Source organism: Ischnura elegans, chromosome 2 (genome assembly GCF_921293095.1).
Source record: "Ischnura elegans chromosome 2, ioIscEleg1.1, whole genome shotgun sequence".
Taxonomy (NCBI): Eukaryota; Metazoa; Arthropoda; class Insecta; order Odonata; family Coenagrionidae; genus Ischnura; species Ischnura elegans.
Genome location: NC_060247.1, coordinates 57,045,654 through 57,065,146, shown reverse-complemented (window position 1 = coordinate 57,065,146; position 19,493 = coordinate 57,045,654). Strand labels below are relative to the sequence as shown.

Sequence of the window (19,493 nt, the reverse complement as noted above, 5' to 3'; positions counted from 1 at the left end):
AGTAACCGGCTCTCAGAGCCGCGAAGGCGGAATGTTATAAAACAGTGCGGATTTCAAAGGCAGAGATGATTATAGGCGAGTGTAATTCATAAATCTAATTTTATTCATTAAAAAAGAGGAAAAAGTCCTCTCAAATTATATCAATAGTCTATCCAATGGTAAAGTCCATCCGTAATCGTATATACAGATAAATCTTTTTTTAATTCCTTTAGACAAATATTAATATCTGTTAAAAAAAATAATGCTGCTAACAATCCGGGTCATTGGTAATTACCATGATAAACTCATTTACCCAATGGTTAATGTGTCCCGTTTACGTATAAACATACCCAGGAACCTTTACTCTCGGGCCACTTTCACCTAAATTCTTGGGAACTTGATAGTATTCCCTAAATCATAATTAAGGAAATGAAGGTCAAAACTAGGAAATGGTCACTGAAATACCGCAATATGTGAAATTGCACCGCGTTATATGCGAATTGTTTGGCTTAAAATATGAAAACTGCAAATAGGGAGCGTTTTATACGGTGAAATCCTTATGTAAAAGAATTCTTCTGCGTTACATCAATCACCCTGAAATACGATACGATGCGATGGTAGAAAAAAATTCGTTCAATGCTCTCCCTCAGCAGGTACCAAGGCAATCAGGCGAGGTTACTGGTGTAACAATAGAAGAGATACTTTGGTGATGGAGAATTTGACTGCTCGAAATAGCCTGGCATTTGACTGCGTTGCAAGGTAAAAAGCAGCTTGCATCCGTACAAAAGAATTCGATTTTCATCATCTGGAATTTTTTTATTTATAGCATAGAAAGTCAACAGTAGAAGTTTTTACGCGCCACTTTGCTCAAGTAAATAACGGATAGATACTCCCAATGGAATGCATTCATGATTTTTCCAATTTTTCAAAAGAAAATTTTATAATTCAAATTTCTATATATTTCGTCTCTTTGAGTCTCCATTTTTCAATAAAACAACTTCTATGGAATATTTAATTATACATTAGTTTTCCTATTTATGGGTTAATTTATGTACTCCAATGGTGAATATTCTGTTCCTATTATGTTAAATATAGGAAATAGATTGAGCAGTCTACTTTTTCAAGCATTTTCGATGGGGTCTGACGGTGTAAGCGCACCACTCCCTTGAACTCTTCCCCTATTTAATCATCTTCATCAAAATACATCTGAAGCGTCGATTAGCGCCTTTCCAACGAAATATTAGGTGAATTTTTCACATCTTCCAGGTTACTTATGATTGAATTTTGATAATGACATATGAAAAATTCATCTCGATCGACATTTAAAGCGAAGAAATTTTCTAAGTGAAAGCGTGGAACCGTACGCTGACGAGGTCTCTCAATTTTAAGATAAATTATGGGTTTCAAAAAGAACTCAATAACATGTTTCATTTATGGATTTAAATACCCCTTGCGTGGATCCAATGGTATTATTTCAAAGGGAATAGATTACGGGAGGCAAAAAACTCATGAAAAATAAATACAAAGAAATAAAGTTTCTCAATAAAATTGAAAAAAATTAAATAATCTTAAGTCTCTTGGAATAGGGTGGTTTCCTATTATTTTTTTATTGCCTAAATCGAAAGATTATTACTCCTGGAGTACGTATTTCACGCTTTTAGATTTTTAAATGACAATATACGATTAAATGAAAAGTGAAAATTTACAAGCGCGCGAAAACGCGACGCATAAGTAGGAATGATGGGAAATCTCTCCGTACGTCGTATTTCTGGTTCCCCCTCCGCCCGGTGAGGTGACCTTGAGGCGAGGCTTAGCGCTGATACGTCGCAGGCTGCCAGCGGGTAGCCGAGTGCCCTGCCGCCTGGTAGCGCTTGGCTTAAATAAGGATTATATCTAATATCTAATATATATATCTAATATATCTAATACCTTATCAAACGAGGAAAACTTTCCGACCTTAGCCAGTTTTAATAAGTGATTTTTAAGACATGTTTCCCTGAGATCTGTGACTCATGCATGCATTGGTAACCTCAGACGATGTATAACTCCTATCTTCTCCTATAGAAACTAGGTCCCTGTGACGTCACGTGGAGTGGCATCGCATGGGCGCCAATCTGGCCCTTTTCAAATGAGGATAAAAATGGACCATTGCCATTCGTCTAAACCGGCATTTATAAAACGAAATAATTTGTATATTATGAATACACTAATGGTGGGTAACGAATCGCAATTATTGCCTTTTGTTTTCTTTGATGAAGGAAACTACCCTATTGTAAAAAATAGTTTGAATCATGTTAGATTTGTTAAGTCAGAAAATTTTCAGTAGGAACTTAGAGTGTATACGGGGACCAGAGTGATGCCTCTTACAATTCCGGCCTTCGGCCAGTCGCCCACATTTGTCCGTGCCCCCACTCTTCGTTCCTCGCATTCTCCCGCCTCGAGTTACCCCTTTCCTGGTTTTTTCGTCGCCCGCAGACCTTTCGACGACGCCAACACGTAGACTGAGGGTAGGAGGGAGAAGAGAAAATAAGGGTTGACGGAGAAGGGATAAGGTGGCGTAGCCAATGGACAATGTGAAAAAAGAGGGAAAGAGATTTTGGCATTAAAGTTTGCATTTGCAAAAAATAAGTTCTTAATCACGGACCGATTCAATTGAAGTTCGATAGAGTACGATATTTCCTAATATCCAAATCTTGTATTATGATAAAATGAAATTCAATATCCATAGGCAAAGGATATTTGTTTGTTACTGCGTCACTATAAATTCGCAGAATAGCTTATGTGAGCAACTCCTTAAATAAATAAATAACTAGTCATGAACCATTTCTTTCAGGACTAATTCACAAGTACGAAGTAGAAATATGTTCCAATTCTACAGCAAAAACGAGCTATTTTCACACGAGCAGTCCATGAGAATGGAGATTTATAACTACCACTCCCGTAAAATTGATGTTTTGAGGCGTGACTTCGTGAAACTGCTTCACGTCAAATAAAAAACTGTTAATTTCACATATGATAGTATAACAACCAGCTTCATCGTTGTGCGTCTTTGTCAGGTTCAAATACAGGATACAGGGAGAGTATGGCCTTATATTTATTGAATCAGTAGAGGTAGAAGGCTGGCCAAGGTGGGAACTCTAGGATGGAGGGTATGGTGGTCCATAAGTCATATATAGCGTCCCTCACCTTGGCCAGCCTTCCACGCCTACTAACTCAGTGAGTGTAAGGTCATACTCTCCCTGTATCCTGTATTTGAGCCTGACGATGACGCACGGCGACGAAAGTTGTTGTTATACTAAAATCATTCGTGAAGTTTACAAAGTTTTTTATTTACCATTTCTATGTTTGCTACAGAAAGATAGCATTTATATAAATTTTAATTTAAACTCAAGCTAAATACCCTAAATCAAGGGTCTCCAAAATACGGCCCGCGGAAGGCTTTCATCCGGCCCGCGCACTCGTTTCAAGTATCGAATATCGTATACTTCAGTAATCGGCAAATTTGCTATCCGGCCCGCGGGGCGATTCCGAACTTGGAATGTGGCCCTCGTGGCCTAGTAAATTGGAGACCCCTGATCTAAATCACTGTTATCGCTAGTTATACCGTTTTTCACTTAAATACAAGTAGGTAGTATTATTCGACGTGAATGTTTACATAAGAGTGTGTAATAGTGAGAGATATCGGAGGGAAAGGTGGGAGGAAATTTAATATTTCCATATTTCCTTGAAATTTTTACTTATTAAATGTGTCTATGGATTATCTCATTTTTGAATAGCGCGATTACTTCGAGATTTCTTTGGAGCCAATTTTCAACCGTTTGTGATCGCAGGGATGAGTGACATTCTCACATTTTTCATGGAGTTGATAAAGGCCATTACAACGACACTTGAACTGACCTTGCAAATATCTTTCGGCAGAGACATGGTCTTTATCCTAAAATAAAAATCACAGCACCACTACAAAATTCAGAATCGTTAACTTGCAAGAGCCACCGATGGCTACTTAAATGTTACCTAACTAAATAGGTAAAACGTCCTTATACATGATCAAAAATGGTTTTAAAAAAATACAGGAAAAGTCTCGCTATATCAAATGTAACCGACCACTGCGAGCTGTCTCTCGGGGTCCATCAAAGTAGGTTTCGACGTCATCTTTTCTGAAAGCGTCGTCCTGAGTCTGAGAATGCACGCAGTTAGATAGGATAAGTAGAGAATTAGATCGCTCATCGTTCAGTTCTCCTTTAACTACTTATGTGAAGAAAATAACTTACTTGACTTGAAAATACAGGAATATCGTCTTTATATTTCGTTATTATTATTTCCTTCTTGGGCGGTATCCCGGGCGTCCGCTCGGGTAAAAAACTCCATCGACGCCAACATTTTGAAGAGCGAGTTGTTATCATTCAGACCACCCTGAAGATGACGAGCAACGCGCTCTCCGAAATGTGGGAACGATGGAGTTTTTAAAGAGAGAAATGTATTGCTCACATACGGCGGGAAAGAGTCTCTTCATATATGAATCGCTAACTTCAGAAAGGCATCAGGAACAATTTAAGACGGTTTTCCTTTTTTTCTTTAAGTTGTTGCTTGCTGCAAGACTAAACATTTCCTACTAAAAGGAAATATGTTATGCTAATAACACCGAGCGAACACGTTTCCTCTTACAATTTGTATGAAATTTTGTGTTGCACCTAGTAACAACTTCAAGAAATAAAAAATGAAAATCATCCAACGTGGACACGATGCCTTTCTGCATTTAGCGATTCATACATTCATTATTTGGGCGTGGTGCAAGAAAAATGAGCTACCAGTGGAGGACAAGACAGCGAAGCTGAGGCAAGAAAATCTCAAATGCTCTGTTGAGTTTCTCACTGCGTTTAAAAAAATAATTTCGCTATACTATAATCCAAGGTTTCTTTGAAGGATGGAAAATAAAATAATGATGTAGAAAAAAGGATCGATAGAGAGTGAGTTGGAGGAAGTTCTTAGAAAGAGGGAGAATGGAAAAGATTTCTAAAAACCCCGAGACGAAAAAGGAATAACTAAATCGGCAGCATCATGTGACACAATGCCCTAATGAAGGCAGGGTCGGTTCTAGACATTTTCTAACGTAAACGAACAACATACCACCCACCAACCCCAATGAATCAAATCCTCAACTTTAAATTTCCCAGTTTGATTAATACCGAGCATTAGACTGAGCGATTATGCGCCCCCATTTGCTTAGCGCCCTACTCGGCCGCGTGCTTTGCTTACCGTTAACCCATTATAACCCAATGTCACTTCTAAGCAACATCAAAAATCTATACATTTTCAGCTCTATTCAAGAAAGATTTAAACTACTTGTTCTTTTGTGCTGTAAAGGTCAATAGCGAATGATTTAGCTGCCACAAGAATTTTTATTGAGCAGAAAATTTCCACATTTTTAAAATAAGTCTTAAAATTTAATTTCTCCCAGTGGCAGCTCTGGGTTGGAAAGGGTTAAACCGGTCATAAATGAAGGCAATCATCTCAGGACAAGTAGATAGCGTAGGAAGGCATAGGAAAACCCTGAATTAGTAACATTGAAAAAGTTATCAAGGATGTTACAGAAAATAAATACTTGCATATGAAAAGGTTAGCTGATTGGATAGCGGAGTGGAAAGCTGCGTCAATCCAATCTATGGATTGTAGAATCATGATGATGATGATTAGTGATACGTGAAAATCGAATATGCGATAAATGCGATATTGATGCGATGCACGTGAATAAATGCGACGTAGGCGCGATGACTGGACTTTTATGACATTTAAACCTCAAAATTGCCTTTTCGATGGCAAAATTCGTAAATTTAGTGCCGAGCCCGCCCCTCGCTACGCCACTGGAAGGTGGGCCTTAAAGGTTTACTAAAGGGCCCAAATTTGAGCCATAGTGTGGCATTGATTTTTCAGAGGAATCCCGATTTGGTTTGTATATGAGCTGTGTGAATGGGCATTTTCATTGTCTTTCAATACAATTCCCTATGACTACGATTAAGAGACATCTTTTATTTTAACGACATTCGGTGGAGTGTTGTATAGGTAAATCACATTTCAAAGTTTACGAAATTCTATTCGTTACGTATCCCGTAAAGAAGACTATTCATAATATAGGTCATATTTAAGAACGTAGTCTATGGATCACCCAGCCCTAAATGTGCCCCTTACGATGAAATTAAATGTTACGGACAGAAATATCACTTATTAACGCTGTATACTGCATCTAGAGGGAAATACAAAACTATCAATATTAAACAACAAAAGGGATTGGTTGAACATAAATAGTAGGAATCAGTTGTGCACGGACATATGTGGCATATGTCTGAGATATGAATATTTAGCACACCGTTATGACATAAACACAATTTCAATGCCATAATGCGGAGTAGACGTATGCCTCGTGCTGCATAATGTCAATAAATGAAAAGTGGAAATACGAATTTTTGACAGCCGAAATTTTACCCACGGACAAAAAGCTCTGTGGATAAGATGGAAGGTCTAGAAAAAGTATAGATGATATACAGTGGAACCTGGATAATTCGAATTCTTTAATTTGGATATTTCTCTTGGTCCCAAGCGTTATGTATACTAACAATGCTATAAATCGTGGATAATTCGAATTTTTGGGGTGTCAAATTAAGGTAAAATTATAATCTGCGAATCAAAATAATTGTGAATCCATCGGAAAATGTGCTTTACTAATGCTATTGTCAATAGGTTTGTGTTAGACAAAATGAGACTTAGTTAAGAAATGAGACAAAAGTTAGACTTAATGCGAGGAAACAGGCAAAAATATCATCCTTTTTGAAAACAGTAGGTTTTGTATTATGGTTGCCATCCTAGGAGCTTTATGTTTATATTTCAATATTCTGTAATTCAATAAAGTGCGTACTTGTTGAATGTATTTCATCTCTTTGGTTATCATGATTCTATTGCAGTGTATTATGCTGCGACATCTTACGTAAACATATACGATTACGAGTTAAGTTGGTAGTGCACAGCAGTTCACATGTTGCTGAGGACATTTTAAGGTTAGAATAAAAATGTTACTTACTATACTTTACTTCGTAGTTTGTTGAAATAAATATTCCTGTTTTAAGGTTACATTAATCTTGTTAATCAAAGTATTTATATCTCAAGAGTGTCAATTTATTAAGGAGTTTTGATTGGAAATATGATTTGTTTTGTTTTTGATGCATTTATTAGGGACTTCTTTAATTCGATTTTTTGGATAGTTCGAAGTTTTTAACGGTTCCCTTGATGTTTGAATTATCCAAGTTCCACTGCATTGGCATTTATTGGTTAGGTTAGAGGAGAGAGGCGAAAGAAGGGTGGGAATAGAGAGAAGGGACTAGGGAGCAGAGGGATGCGGAAGGCGTGGCTGAGGACTAATGAGGGGACGGGAGGTGGGGTGAGCAGGGATAGGGGATGAGGGGGGGACCAAGTGGAGACACACGACCGTGTCTTCTTCTCGGGAGGAGGATAGGAAGAGAGAGAGAGAGGACCTGGATCGTCGCGTCTCTAAGGAGGGGGGAGTGGGAGAAATAGAGAGAGAAAGAGACACAAGTCGTGAGAGGGGCGCTATAGCACACACTCTCGCACAGCAGCCAAGGAGCGAGCGAGACAGGAGCCAACGTCTCCAGAGGGTGGCCAGCATCTTGCGAAGAGTATAGCATCCGTCCCCTCTCCTCCACGGGCAGTCCTCCCTCACTCATTCCTCTTTGGCCCGGCCGTGGGAATACGGGAGACGCGTGCATGTTTTTGGGGGCGACTTGTTTTTCGGTCGTGGACTCTGTCGCGGCGGGGCGACTCGGCAAAACACTAGAGTGCAAGGACGACGGAGGAGAGACCGCGCGGCTCTGTGGCGACGTCGCGACGTGGACACACACCGGTCCGGGGAACGGCGCCAAACTTCGAAAAACCCGTGTTTCTCCGACGCCGCATATCTTCGATATCGTCCAAGAAATGAACGATTCCCGAAGAAGTCAAGGCAGAGATGTGAATGAGTTCGACTTAAGAAGTTAATAAGCTTTGTGACTTAATTGTTGGATTTTCTACGCCGCTTTGAGCGACATTTTGCAGTTGTGTGAAGAAAGACTGTGTTCTCGCGTGATACAGCCACGTGGTATGACAGAAATGAACGATTCCCGAAGAAATCACATTAGATACGTGAATAAGTTCGACGTAAGACGTAAATAAGCTTTGTGCCGGCATTGCTGTGTCTGCAGCGCCAGTGTGAGCAACATTCTGTAGTTCTGTGGATAAAGGACGTGGTCTCGTTTGATATAGCCACGTGGTACGCCGGCATCAATTCATATCGATACATTATTTTGCATACATGTGTACACAAACTGATAAGCCCGTATTCTGATACAAATTGTGGCGTCAAATCCCCGACAAGTGGAAAATTTTCCGAAGAAACTCCGAATGAAACCGAAGACGTGAAAACAATTCTGCAATTTATAGGTTTCAGAACTTGAAATAAGCTGAGTTTGTGAGGGAGGAATTATGGATGATATTTTTGAGGAAGATATGCAGTATTTTTTAAACTAAGTCAATTCAGAAAGATCAGTTTTGTAAGGGGATGTTCTAATATTTTTAAATAAACAGTATTTTCTACGCCATCATCAGGTAAGGATTGCGAGTTACTTAAGGACATTTAATACATAAGAGTTAGGATAAATCCATAATAGAGAATTTAGAATACTTTGAAAATTCGTGTGACTGATTCGAGGAAAAGTTTCTCAAATCGAGGTACACGAGACATATCTTCGTCACTTATTTCATGTTAGGATGCCCGTATATTCACGTGAAAGTGGCCACTCAAACAAAGGTATCAGTTTTTCCCGAATAAACGGTTCTGATTGACACCCGCGAGAGTTCTCACTAAACCTTTGAGTGTCGTAAGACAAATTGCGTAGGAGGGATATTTTCTTATACCATCGGACATGAGTGCTTATAAGCACATGTTTCCTTACACCGAGTGATGTTCATTCCACTCCCCGCGAAATACGACCACATGCTCAAGGGACAGACCGTTTGCCGCCTTGATCGCGGGCGACGCCGCGCCAACTGAGCAAGCAGACTAGTGTTGAGTTTTCTTGGCGGGAAGGCGTCGCGAGGGAGAACCGCTAAGATGATGGCCATGCTGATGGGCGCCGAGTCGAGGAGGAACTGCCACTACGGCATGGGCGAGAGCCCCAGGGCAGAATCAGGGGCCCAAGGAAACATCTCGGGCTCCGTGGTCGCTGGGGACCCGTTTACCCACTACACTGCTCACTACCATCAGCTACAACCGCAGCACCACAGGAACCAACAGCAGGACCAACTGCATCACCAACACCAGGACCACGGGCACTCCATGAGCCTTAACCAGGGCCATCCGGAGGATCCAGCGGCCCTCAGCCCTGGCAGTAGCAGCTGTAGCAGCAGCGGTGTGAGCACGGCGAGCGGCGGGGATGCTGGCAGGGGTGTCGGCAGGAGTGGTCGCGGAGGAAAACCTCCGAGGAGGACCCCTGGAGGTCGCAGACTGGCTGAAGGTACGTATTCCAGACGTACGGTATTGGTCGGATCACCATCATCATATGGTATCCTTCCATTAATAATCAGATTCTGATACCAACAGATCTCTCACATGCGTTCTATTCCGGGAATCTTCCTAGGTTTTCTGAAGTCCAACTCTTTTCACTCCGTGCGAAAATTCCACGGAGAAAAAAAACAATCTCCTAGACCGGGATTCGAACCTGAATCTCCCGATTTCCGGAGTGCTTCCACCAGTTCAGCTACAGTCTTTCCCACCTGCGGAAATCATTAGACTATACCGAAGGAGTTGGTGTGGACTGCTGAATTTACCAATTTCAGACCAAACCTCCACATATTTTCTTTTCCTCATTGAATACTGCATTACGTCTTCCCAACTCTTCACAACACTTCCGCATTTCTCACTTCATTGCCCTGGATTACTCTTCCACACCTTCTCCATAAACTGTGCCTCAAAAGAATTTATTCTATCCTTCTTTCTTCTCCCCAAAATCCACGTACTTAACGCAATGTATAAAACATAACTCTCGATTCATATCATCCCAAGAGACTTTTCGTCAATTGTAGAGCCATTCAACAGTAATATAAGACCTTCAGTTTCTATTGGAAGCTTCGTAACTCATTTCTCATCTATGATGCATCCGGCTTATTCGTTGATACTGTGCGTCCGGCCGGATAATTTGTATAAAGCCATATTGCTCGGCTTTCTGTCGTTGAGAAGAAAAATTTACCAACTGCTTAAATTCAGTATTCAATTAAATATCCGAAGGTATCAGTATTGCTTTGTTTCTGTATCTACATTTTTTTAATGTACAATTTTAAGTGACCTTTGTAGCTCTTAAAACATGAAACGCGCAATAGATCTGGATGGCCTCGCGTTTAGAACGATTTCCTCTCGCTGATCTAGTTTACCAATAATGGACTTAATACACGTCAGCACACTCTTGTTTTGTACTTGCGAGCATAATTTGTCATGTATTTAAAGCTTCCTCCAAAGCTTATCAAAGATAGTACGTTCTACTCACGACTGTAGGAATAATATAAGTAAGGCTTAGCAACAACAATGGCTCCTCAATTTCTTTCCAGAAGGCTTGTAAGGCTTTACATTGATTGTAAGCGCTTTACTTTTGTATGGTTTTACATTGACATTTGAGTAAGGTAGAAATTGCGCTACATTTATTCCACTTTGGAGTAAGTAGGTATACTGCATTCCCCGACTGTGCGAAAATTTTCTGAAGCCCAAAGAATGCTTTCAAAAAAAATAAAATTTTGTCAGTAGAAGTAATATTTTTTAAAATAATAAGGACCTAAGCCTATCTGTAAGAAAACAATTATAGGAACTATAAATGTCAATGCATTGGCAAAATATGAAGCATCATGTTTTCTTAAATAACAATAATTAGGTGCGAAAATTGTACAGAGGAAAGATCATTTGCCCCGAGAGGCATCTCCAAAATTCGCGCCAGGTGATCTACCACTTACGTAACCTGACATTTTCGTCCTTTGCGCAGTTTTCTTCCAGCTCAAGGCACGGTTTTCCTATTAAGAATGTTTTCACTTCACGAGGACGTGCAGACGGTTCCATAAAGGTACGCCGCAGGATAGTCCGCGGTTATTTCTTTGAATAATTCGTGTGATGTGCGGCCCGATGTGGTGGAAGTTCTTAATATTAGTTAAATTAGACATTGCAATATATCTACATCATTTATTCGACACGACGAATTCTTTTTTACAACATTATCTCTTGATAATGCCGGGGCAACAATGAAAAGCGTCGTGTTCGAATAAACCCTGAGGAAATGTTTCAATGTCTCACTTAACTAATCCTTGAATAACCTTTATCAGATTAAGTTGCGCGTCACTTTTGCGATAATTCTCAACAAATACAAGGAAATAAAATTTGTTCTAGGTCAATTCTTAAAGAAATGTGCCGTTTTTTCCTCAAAATTGAAAAACAAAATTCCTCGAAAGTTTTCTTTTGTTTCCTTGAAAATTGAAAAACGGCTGTCTCAAAATTAAAAATTTTCTAGGAACATTCCCAATTTTTAAGGGAAGTAAAAATATTCAATCTTTAAATAAATTTTCAATATTTAGCTGAAAAAGTTGAATATTTATTTGAACATTCCTTGAAATTTTTCATGTTTGATGGGAAAATTTCCATTTGAAAAAACGTTCACCCGTCGCAGGCGAGAGGACGGAGACGGAGGAAGACGATGAGGAAGAGGAGGACGAGGAGGAAGAAGATGAGGACGATGAGGAGAGTGGCCACTTCCCGCACGTCCTGGCGCCCCCTGGGCTCTTGATGCCGCCGCAAGAGGGCTCCTCGGAGGGAGGCCACGGGGAGGGTCACCACCACGGACCCGTGGGCCCGGACGGCACCCCGAGGCGGTGCCTGCTGTGGGCCTGCAAGGCGTGCAAGAAGAAGACGGTGACGGTGGACAGGCGGAGGGCCGCCACGCTGCGAGAGAGGAGGAGGCTCCGAAAGGTATGCAATATCATGGGGAGGATTCTCTAGAGCTGGAATAACACCATGGGCGAAGCTTATAGTTCTATGTTGTGGGACCAGCAATCCTACCTGGGTCATAGGAGCTATGGGGTGAAACGGGTATTCCACAGCCCCTACGTGTTCCTGGAAATTTTGATTGAATTTTCCTATGAAAAAAGTATTTTACGCAACAACTAATTGTAAGACTAAAATTTATTTAAACTTTGGATGTTATTGTTTTCATTATACTTGAATCCACAGGTTTAGTACTTTTTCAGATAAACTACCATTAAAGTTAGGGGGTCAGGCTCAGTGACACAGCGAAGGGAGGGTTTTGGGGGATAATCCCCTCCCCCTCAAGGCTTAGAGAAATTTTTAAATTTAATCAATTTTACTTGATTGGATAAATAGAACTTATATAATATTGTAAGGATTAATGAATAGCCGTAAAATTATATAACCCCTCATATAGCCGTAAAATTCTCTACTTTGAACCATTTATCTTAATTTTTTCTGGGGGAGGGCCCTCGCACCTCCCGGTTACCCTGGCGAGTATTACGTATCTCCCAGTCCCCCCAGTATTCGTTGCACCTAAAACCCTCCATAGTCTTAATGCCTAGCTACGCGCCTGGTGAGGCTGCCCCCGGTATAAGTATACTTTCTAAAGTGTACATTGCTTTGTACGGTAATGTTTAGCATGTCCTGCACTATGAAGATAGTTTTTGCACAAATATAGCGTCTTCATCAGTATAGTCCCTTTTTGTCATATGAGAGAATGTTTCTGAGGTTATACTGGGGGTTTATTTTTTAACTGATATAATATTCAAGTGCTCTTCCTCATTAATCCGTCTCATGATTAACCCCCCTCCCTCAGCTTTAGAGCTATAAATATTCTTCGATCAGCTTCATCCGCTATATAAATGCCCCTCAGTGTCCTTCGATTTACTTATCCTAAATCAACCAAAAATCCAGAAATAAAGACATACCATTGTACACATCAATTTCTTAAAATACATAATATGATAGCTTCTTCAACGCGAAGTTATATATTACAATGTGCTGATATACGCAAGATTATAAAATTTTATGTCCCTTGCTTTTATCAGTATACTTTGTAGAAAATGAACCTTTTTTCAGGTAATGTGGAGGATTCTCTTCTGATATATTTTGAAATATAAACCCTACATTATTTCGCATTATAATTTGCAATAAATATCGAAGACAGACATGTCCAAGATAGCGAGCATGAATGCCCAAGCATTAATTTCGTACTTTTCATTATAATTGTATGATGACATTGCCTTGTCCCGCTGTTAATTGTGCAGGTGAACGAGGCGTTTGAGTCTCTCAAGCGGAGGACGTGCTCGAATCCTTCTCAGCGTCTGCCCAAAGTGGAGATCCTGCGCAGCGCCATCGAATACATCGAATCCCTGGAGGGTCTGCTGAGGGGGAGCGGGGGCGGCGGTGCCCCCGGCACCTCGAGGCAGAGGGACGACGAGGGCCTGCGGCACCAGCACCAAGAATTCTCGGTGAGTGACACCATCCACCACGCAAAAAAATAAATATATGATCTCTGCATTTCTTCAGGGTTTTCTTCCGCGTCAGCTTGTTTATAGACAACAGTTTCGCTGGCTATCCTGCTGGCGAAACCTTCCTTCCATCCAGTGGACCTTCGACCTGAAGATGCTGGCAGGATAGCCAGCGAAACTGTTGTCTATAAACAAGCTGACGCGGAAAAAACCCTGAAGAAATGCAGAGATCAGAGCATCGCCGCGGAAACCCACGATCTAAAAATAAATATACAATAATCAAAAAATTGTCAATTCCGCAAAGCTTTAGGCGTCGGAATAAGGGAGCAAGGAGCAACGTACGCACGCAACGTATTTAACTTCTTCTTATTATCAGCAGTTTCCAGCCATAGACTGTCTACTACTATTTTCATTTTTAGTTGTTTCAAGCTAACATTCAGTTATGGCATATCTGGTAGTGACTCAAAAATATTTGGATTATCCGGGATTCGAACCTGGGTTAACCGGTTAGGCTTATTAGCTACGTTCACCACCTACCCATTTTCTCAGAGTGAACTTCAAAGAGGAGCGAGGAGTGCTAAGTAGAGAATCTACACATCTCTGCCTAGGCACATGATGCCAAAATATAAGTATTTTGTTTTTAATTTGATTTTCAATCGAAATCGGTATGTTTTGTGTGTATTTTCACTTAACAGCGATATGATTATGAAACTGATATTTATTTACAGCTTAAATACAGCACTCAGAGGCAGTAACTATTTTCACAGAATTTAATCTCCTGCGTGAAGGCATGCTCTTGAAAAGCTTTATCCGGCACAACCTTGGCCTGTTTCCTTTCTCTCGTGCCAATACCAATAGGAAACACAAGCAATGTGTTGGAAACTGTTGAAGTTTTGACAAATTAAACTGCGTGGAATTTAAGAAATTTTCATTACATATTTCTTTAGCCATGAACTCCCAAGTTCCACAATTGAAACTCGAAAACCATTGAAGACACCCCCAACATACGCACTAACAAGAGAAAAAAATCCTTGCAGTATTTCAGATTTGAAACACCCATGCTAAAAATATTATTTTACGATAAATAATGAGTATTTCATTATATAAATGACAAAATACTGCTACTCGTAGAGTACAGTGATATTTCCATAACAGAAGCTCATAGAATTTGAGAAACATATAAATCTGAACTGTACCAACAGTTCATCCGTTGTTCACTTTCCGAGTTATCTCTATCGCGTGGTACTTCATTCAAATCTTGCATTGGTATTTATCTGCTCAGTACTCCTGGGCTCTTCAGATGATGATTCACTTCGGGTTCCAAATCGGCAAAGGACTTATTCCCTTGTAAAGCCTCCTGATGTAAAGCCGTAAATCCCATTGGGACCGCGTTCTTTTATTTCTTCGGAGGAAGATCTTCGGTGTGACTGGTTCCGGAGCAGGGTCGTCCGCATTCGTCCCAGTGCTGGACAGGGAATTCCGCTATCCGTCTCAGCTCACGATACTTTGATTCCGCGACTTCCTGGAAAAATTTCTGCGTCTGGGAACGAAGAGTCTCCTCCAGCTATCTCCGAGTTATCTTTGATGAAACATCCATTTTATAAGCCTTTTCACCGAAATGGGCTGAAAATTATTGATATCACCATCCACTATACGAAGAGCGGTGGTTCAATGAGTAGGGCGCATGGCGACCGATTGAAGAATCCCGGGATCAGCAAAATTATTTCAATATGCTTCGAAAAAGAAATTGCGTTAGGCAAACATTATCAAAGTCCGTCCCATTTTTTATCGTTCAAATAACAGGTCCTTCAAGTGCGTCATTTTAGTGAGTCGTTCGAATCGACTGGTTTAGGCGCGAAGTATTTATAAGGACATTTATATAATAATTGATGATGACCTAGCGGTTAAACGCGTTTTACCAAATTAAATCTTGTGGAAAAATGGCTATCTTGTTCCCTTCGCCCAATTGGAATTAATAGAGTATAAGCACACTTCAAGACTATGCCGATAGGTATACGAGTAATACCTACGACTTAATTCAATGCGGCAAATCCAAAGTAAGTCCTTTAATGAAACATTTAGGGACAGAGATGGGTAGTTTCTATATATCTACAGTAATCGAATATCCGATGACGCAAAGTCATGTTTGTCATAATTAAACCAATTTCATTTTGATCAATGAAGGATTTTTTCTACTAATAATACACTAAATTGCCTATCTATACGCTCCAATAAGTATAAAATTGATATTTTACAGCCATGAAGAAACAACATAGCATCTAGTATTCGTAGTTGATTGTTTATGGGACCCACACGAGTTCACCGACGTTAACATGCTCCGCAAAAGCTACTTTGCCGCGTGGAGTAAATAAAACGCACATTATCACAGCCAATTCTTTACCGCTTGCTCCTTTTAGCACGTCGGCCAGATGGGTTGGCCCAGCAGTCAATAGGCCTAGAACGCACAAAGGCGACGCTTTGATCAGCCCGACACATTTCGACGTCCACATCTTCGATCGGGCATGGGATCTGCGGAGCGGAAAGGAAATGGAAATGACGGATGTCCGTGACGAGAGACTCGTTGGCAGTCCCGAAGGGGGAGGGGAGATTAATGCAATCGTCTGGATCATCCCCTTCCCCTGTGGGGTCAGATGATAGGGATTCCTCGCTTTGATCGTCGCTAAATGCTCGCCCCAGGCGATCGGCCGGGCCCACACATCCCATCGCAGGCATCTCCCGCGAGGAGGGGGAGCACGGTAGCCAAAGCATTCCGGACATGGGGTGATCGAATTGAATTGTAATCATCGATATTGCACGCATCGATGCGGAAACGAAGCTGCGTCATCGATGTTGAGTTTAGGCGTTGGAATAGGGGAGCAAGGGGGTGCACTTGAACTTCTTTTCATGGAAAATTCTGGAGAAAGATTTTCTTTTTTATAGCAACGCAGGGCTGTTTTGTTATTCTGTTTTAAATTTGACTTTCAAATGATGGAAGTTATTGTCAGAGAGACTTCTCACAACTCATTGAAAAGTCTGGAGAAAGATTTTACATTCAACGTTTGGTTATCCAAGTAGAAAATCTGTAGTATGTTTTATATTATTTCTACTGTATAGATACCTTTTTCTCAGCTTATACGCAACCAAACACTACAAATGAGGTACCAAAATGCACATAGTTTATCAGAGAAAATGCGACGGCATATTTTACTTCCTAAATATTGCTATTGTTTCCTAAAATTGGTTTTTAAATAATTTAATAAAAAAAAACAAAAAAAAATAAAACCGGTAAATATTCCTGACGTTAACGGCGCACAAACTGATACATTTGTTCATTTTCAACAATATCTCGCATCATTTAAATAAATTTTATCAAAATGCGGCTGATTCCACATTTAAGTCTCCTGTTGATACGTAAGTATGAGTCATCATGTGCGTTTAACAGATGAAGATGCGTTAGTGTAATTACTTCCAATGTTGTGTTTAAAGAGGTACTCCGACCTCAATTTTATATGAACATTACAATTAAATTTGTACATAAGACCCTGCCTTTTTTTCTACATTTTAAAATTAGAAACGCGCCTATCCCTCTGTGGATCTGCATTGAAAAGAGCGAGGGAAGCCCGTTGGGAGCGGGCGCAGCTTGTATTTCTAAATTGCGCACCATGCTGAATTATGTTATTTTGTTTTAAATTTGAATGGAAAACAATATGTTTTTGTATTAATTTTCTCAAAACAGTGAAATTATGAAACAGAAACTTTACAGCTTACATACAGCACTCAGAGGTGGTACTATTTTCGCAAAATTAAAAACTTTCCTGCGTGAAGACAACAATAAAAATCAGGGAAAAAATCGAGAACGACAAGCTCACAATTATCATGGTGAAACTTAAGCCTAAGATTTTGCACATTTTCTTTTCCTTATCCTTGCGAAATATGCATGATATTAGCGCTCAGATATATTGATTAGTTTCTTTCAAATGAAATTCGGTTTCATTTACTTAAAATGGCCTAAAATACATAAATTTTTTGAAATGATTTTCGGACCAAAAAGAAACAGAAGTATCCTAAGAAGAGAAAATATCTGTAGCTAACTATCGACGGTGACCTCCGTAGGATGAACATCGATGTTTTAAAGGAATCGACAACCGTTGCAACCCTCTATCCCATTGTCTCACAGCCATTTTCTTCGAATTCTACGAGTGCCTGTCCATCCACGGCGTTGTCAAGTACAACGAGGGCCCGAGATCGCATGCCTTTTCTCTAGACACAGCCTCAGGAACGCTCCTCCATCACATAGCGGAAGCAGTCGGATTTCAACGTGTCGCTTCAGTCCCACAACCGACCGCTATTCAGTACTCGGGCATACTTATTTCTCAATCCCTTTATCTTTACTCCTCACGAATAGCTCGAATCAACTGGCCAAGTTTATTACATTAGGCATCAATTTATATGAATACGGGTCGGGAAGATCTAATACGAGAGCTAAACTGAAAGGAATCAAAGGAAAGCGTCGTAATTCGTTTTAAGATTATTAGGGGCGAACAGAGATTGATACACAAATTTTACACGGGTTGGCATAGACACCACCAAAGACTCGGATGCTACGCGCCATGTTTCAGTTGTAATTCACCCTTCTCCTCGAAAAGATAACGGAAAATTTTAGGCGCCCATGCAATGCACGTCAATAACACATTTCATGTAATTAATTTGTTGAAATAAATAAAACGTAAGTAAAATACATTTTAGTTGTAATATTTTTGTTTCTTAGTAACACTCTTGGGGTTAGGTTAAACTATTAATTTTTTAAATAATCTTCAAAATTTTAGCAAATGTGCTTCTCCTTAACGAGAAACATTTTCCCAACCGAAGTGGTGGCGTGGGACTAGCAGGAATCCACATGGAATAATTAATTGCACGGAAATTGCTCAATATCTATGCATAATATCTAGTAAATACCTATTTTAAAGTTATGTCATAGACTAGCGTATGGAATACTGATAAAAGTAAGCAATTTTTCATTTCAAAGTCACTCATAATTGCAACTGATGTGTCCAAAATTCAGTAAGGATAGAGCTATTCCATTAAATCTAGGACAGAACAAGTATTCCCTTCTTTAGCTCCGAGGACTAATCTATTTAAAAAATTAAATCACATAAGTAATAATTATGAATAGGAAAAATATATCTAAAATTTCTAATTAAAAATGTATTCACCTTCACTGGGTCTCGAACTAATATTACCCGATTTCGGGCGGACCGTTCAATAAATTTATATGAGCACTCAGGTTAGATTCGGAGGAAGCAGGTAGGCTTGAATCCCGGACATTACGGATAAATATTCTATGTTAACTCCGCTTCCATATTAGCTATACAGTTTAAAATGAGTAGTTACGTATTCAAATGGCGATTAAATGCACAGCCTTCGATTATGCATGATTCGGCCGCTGATGATGCTTCAACTTTATTTTTAATATCCAGCTCTGATGTTAATAGATTCTATTTTAATAAAATGAGATGAAATCAACAAGTAAAATAATCGGATGATCTCTGCATTCTCTTAGCCTTTTCACCGCGTCCGTTGGGCTTTGGCGACAACAGTTTCGCTGACATTGCACTCGCTGTTGTCGCCAAAACCCAACGGACGCGGTGAAAACCCGAAGGGAATGCAGAGACCATCTGATCAACGCCACGAAAATCTTCGAACCTACAGTTAAAATTATCATATTAATAAAGATAATAAACAACAACTATCAACGATCAAAGAGGACGTTCTGGAGGAGAATCAAGATAATGGCAAGAGATTGAGGATAGGAATATAATATTTAATGGATATATTCTCGTGTATGGAAAATTCCTCATGGATATTAAAGGTGGTAGAGTAACAGAAAACAAAAAAGAGAATGACCGCAAAACATTTCCTTGATAACGTAGACACACAGCAGT

The 19,493-nt window shown here is 40.0% G+C and overlaps 1 protein-coding gene across 1 annotated transcript in view; it reads left to right on the top strand.

Moving 5' to 3' along the window:
- The first annotated feature begins 9,133 nt into the window (after nt 1-9,133).
- The window catches only part of LOC124174235 (myoblast determination protein 1 homolog), a 108,585-nt gene continuing 98,225 nt past the window's right edge, over nt 9,134-19,493 (top strand). The window contains exons 1-3 of the mRNA XM_046553328.1: nt 9,134-9,536; nt 11,724-12,022; nt 13,348-13,551. Of these exons, the coding sequence (XP_046409284.1) occupies nt 9,134-9,536; nt 11,724-12,022; nt 13,348-13,551 (906 nt within the window). The remainder of the gene's footprint in view (nt 9,537-11,723; nt 12,023-13,347; nt 13,552-19,493) is intronic.